The following is a 2,000-nucleotide window of genomic DNA, read 5'->3' on the forward strand; positions in this document are numbered from 1 at the left end:
CGAATCTGCTTTTTCTCTGAGTTACCACTTCCTGTGGGTTCTGCAGCCTGGGCTGAATAAACTGGGGCTCCTGGCAAATGTGTGTTTGATCTCTCCCCACTAGTTGGTAACCCAGTTGCATGGTACATTAATTTCATAAATTGTAGTAAATGGGTAAAGGGGCATTTTCAAATGCCTAACTTCACTAATTCTTCTTAAACCCTGTGAATACCTTTTGGTTTTCATCTTAATTGTCCTGTACCTGTGTAGTTTAGTGTACACTAGAGTGAATTGTTTCAAAGTCATGACTGAAATATGCATGATGAGGCTATGAAAATTGATAAATTAGCCTCACCAAACATTGTTGAATATATATCTATATATACTCAGCCCCATGAGGGTGAGACCAGGGCTATCTTGTTCTTGGGAGCATCCTCAGGACTTAGCCGTGTTATTCGCTCATTTGCCTATTAATTGACTTAATAGGATCTTCCAACAAATCCTTTAACGGGCTTTTTTGTTATAGAGACACTAACATTCCATATGTTTAAAAACTTTTGGTTAACTTACAACTTTGCCATGAAATTATATTTTTTACCTCTCACTCCCTTTCTCTGAGGTAATTAATAATTAATATGTAAAATATTGTTCTCCAGGCTTGAAACTATTCCAACATGGCTTTCCTTGGACTCGTCTCTTTGCTGGTTCTGCAGAGTTTGACGTTAGGGACCACTTTCACTGATGAAACCATTGCTGAGTTGTCAGTGAATATGTATAACCATCTTCGAGCCACTGGAGAAGATGAAAATATTCTCTTCTCTCCACTGAGTGTCACCCTTGCAATGGGAATGATGGAACTTGGGGCCCAAGGGTCTACCCTGAAAGAAATCCGTCATTCAATGGGATATGATAGCCTGAAAAATGGTAAGTGTGCTTAGATTTAATTTCTCAAGATGGTTTGACATTAACATTCAACTCAGTTATGTTGCCTTATGCCTGAGGCAGCAGTATTTACAAAGAGTAAGAAAGAGGTCTCACTGAGGTGATATGGGTAAGAGAACCATTAGGAAACCCAAGAAAGTTCTTAGTTCCTAGCTGTATCCCTGGCTGAGTTAATCCAAGGAAATTGTATCTTTTATTATTATTGTTTAAACAAACCTCACTATGATAAACAAAAGCAAACATGGTTCTTGCTCTGTTGGAGTTTCCAGTTTAGAGGGAGAGGCATATATTAATCAATTATCACATAAATAAATGAGAAATTATAACTGTGAGGAGTGCTATAAAAACACCATTATGCTCTGAGAATATCAGAAAATTTTACTTAAAATCAACAGTACCTTCATTATTTAAATGTCATCCAAGAATTTGTTTTTATAAATTTATTTATTTTATTTATTTACTTTTCGCTGTGTTGGGTCTTTGTTGCTGCACTCAGGCTTTCTCTAGTTGCGGTGAGCGGGGGCTACTCTTTGTTGTGGTGCGCGGGCTTCTCATTGTGGTGGCCTCTCTTGTTGCGGAGCACGGGCTCTAGGCGTGTGGGCTTCAGTAGCTGTGGCACATGGGCTCAGTAGTTGTAGCTCGCGGGCTCTAGAGCGCAGGATCAGTAGTTGTGGCGCACGGGCTTAGTTGCTCCGCAGCATGTGGGATCTTCCTGGACCAGGGCTTGAACCTGTGTCCCCTGCATTGGCAGGAGGATTCCTAACCACTGCATCACCCGGGAAGTCCCAAGAGTTTTTTTTTGAATGTTGTATTATCATGAAAAATTTTTGTACTGGAGAAAATTTCTAACCAAAATGTATTTTGTAATTACTTTTCAATGATGTATAATTTCTATTTTAATGTTTCTAATATACATGTGAATTAACTCATTAAAAAGTTGAGAACTAAAACAACTTCAATTGGATTTTCTAGTTGTAAGGTTAAAAAAAGTCTACTTAAAGTAAAATTTAAAGGAATATTTTGATTTTTTTTTTTTTTTTTTTTTTTTGCGTTATGCGGGCCTCTCACTGTTGTGGCCT

The 2,000-nt window shown here is 38.1% G+C and overlaps 1 protein-coding gene across 1 annotated transcript in view; it reads left to right on the forward strand.

Moving 5' to 3' along the window:
- Window positions 1–653: 653 nt before the first annotated feature.
- The window catches only part of SERPINI1 (serpin family I member 1), a 28,541-nt gene continuing 27,194 nt past the window's right edge, over window positions 654–2,000 (forward strand). Inside the window, exon 1 of the mRNA XM_007446439.1 lies at window positions 654–903. Coding sequence (XP_007446501.1) covers window positions 654–903 — 250 coding nt within the window. The remainder of the gene's footprint in view (window positions 904–2,000) is intronic.

This window comes from Lipotes vexillifer, unplaced genomic scaffold, assembly GCF_000442215.2.
Source record: "Lipotes vexillifer unplaced genomic scaffold, Lipotes_vexillifer_v1.1 scaffold763, whole genome shotgun sequence".
NCBI classification, from domain to species: domain Eukaryota; kingdom Metazoa; phylum Chordata; class Mammalia; order Artiodactyla; family Lipotidae; genus Lipotes; species Lipotes vexillifer.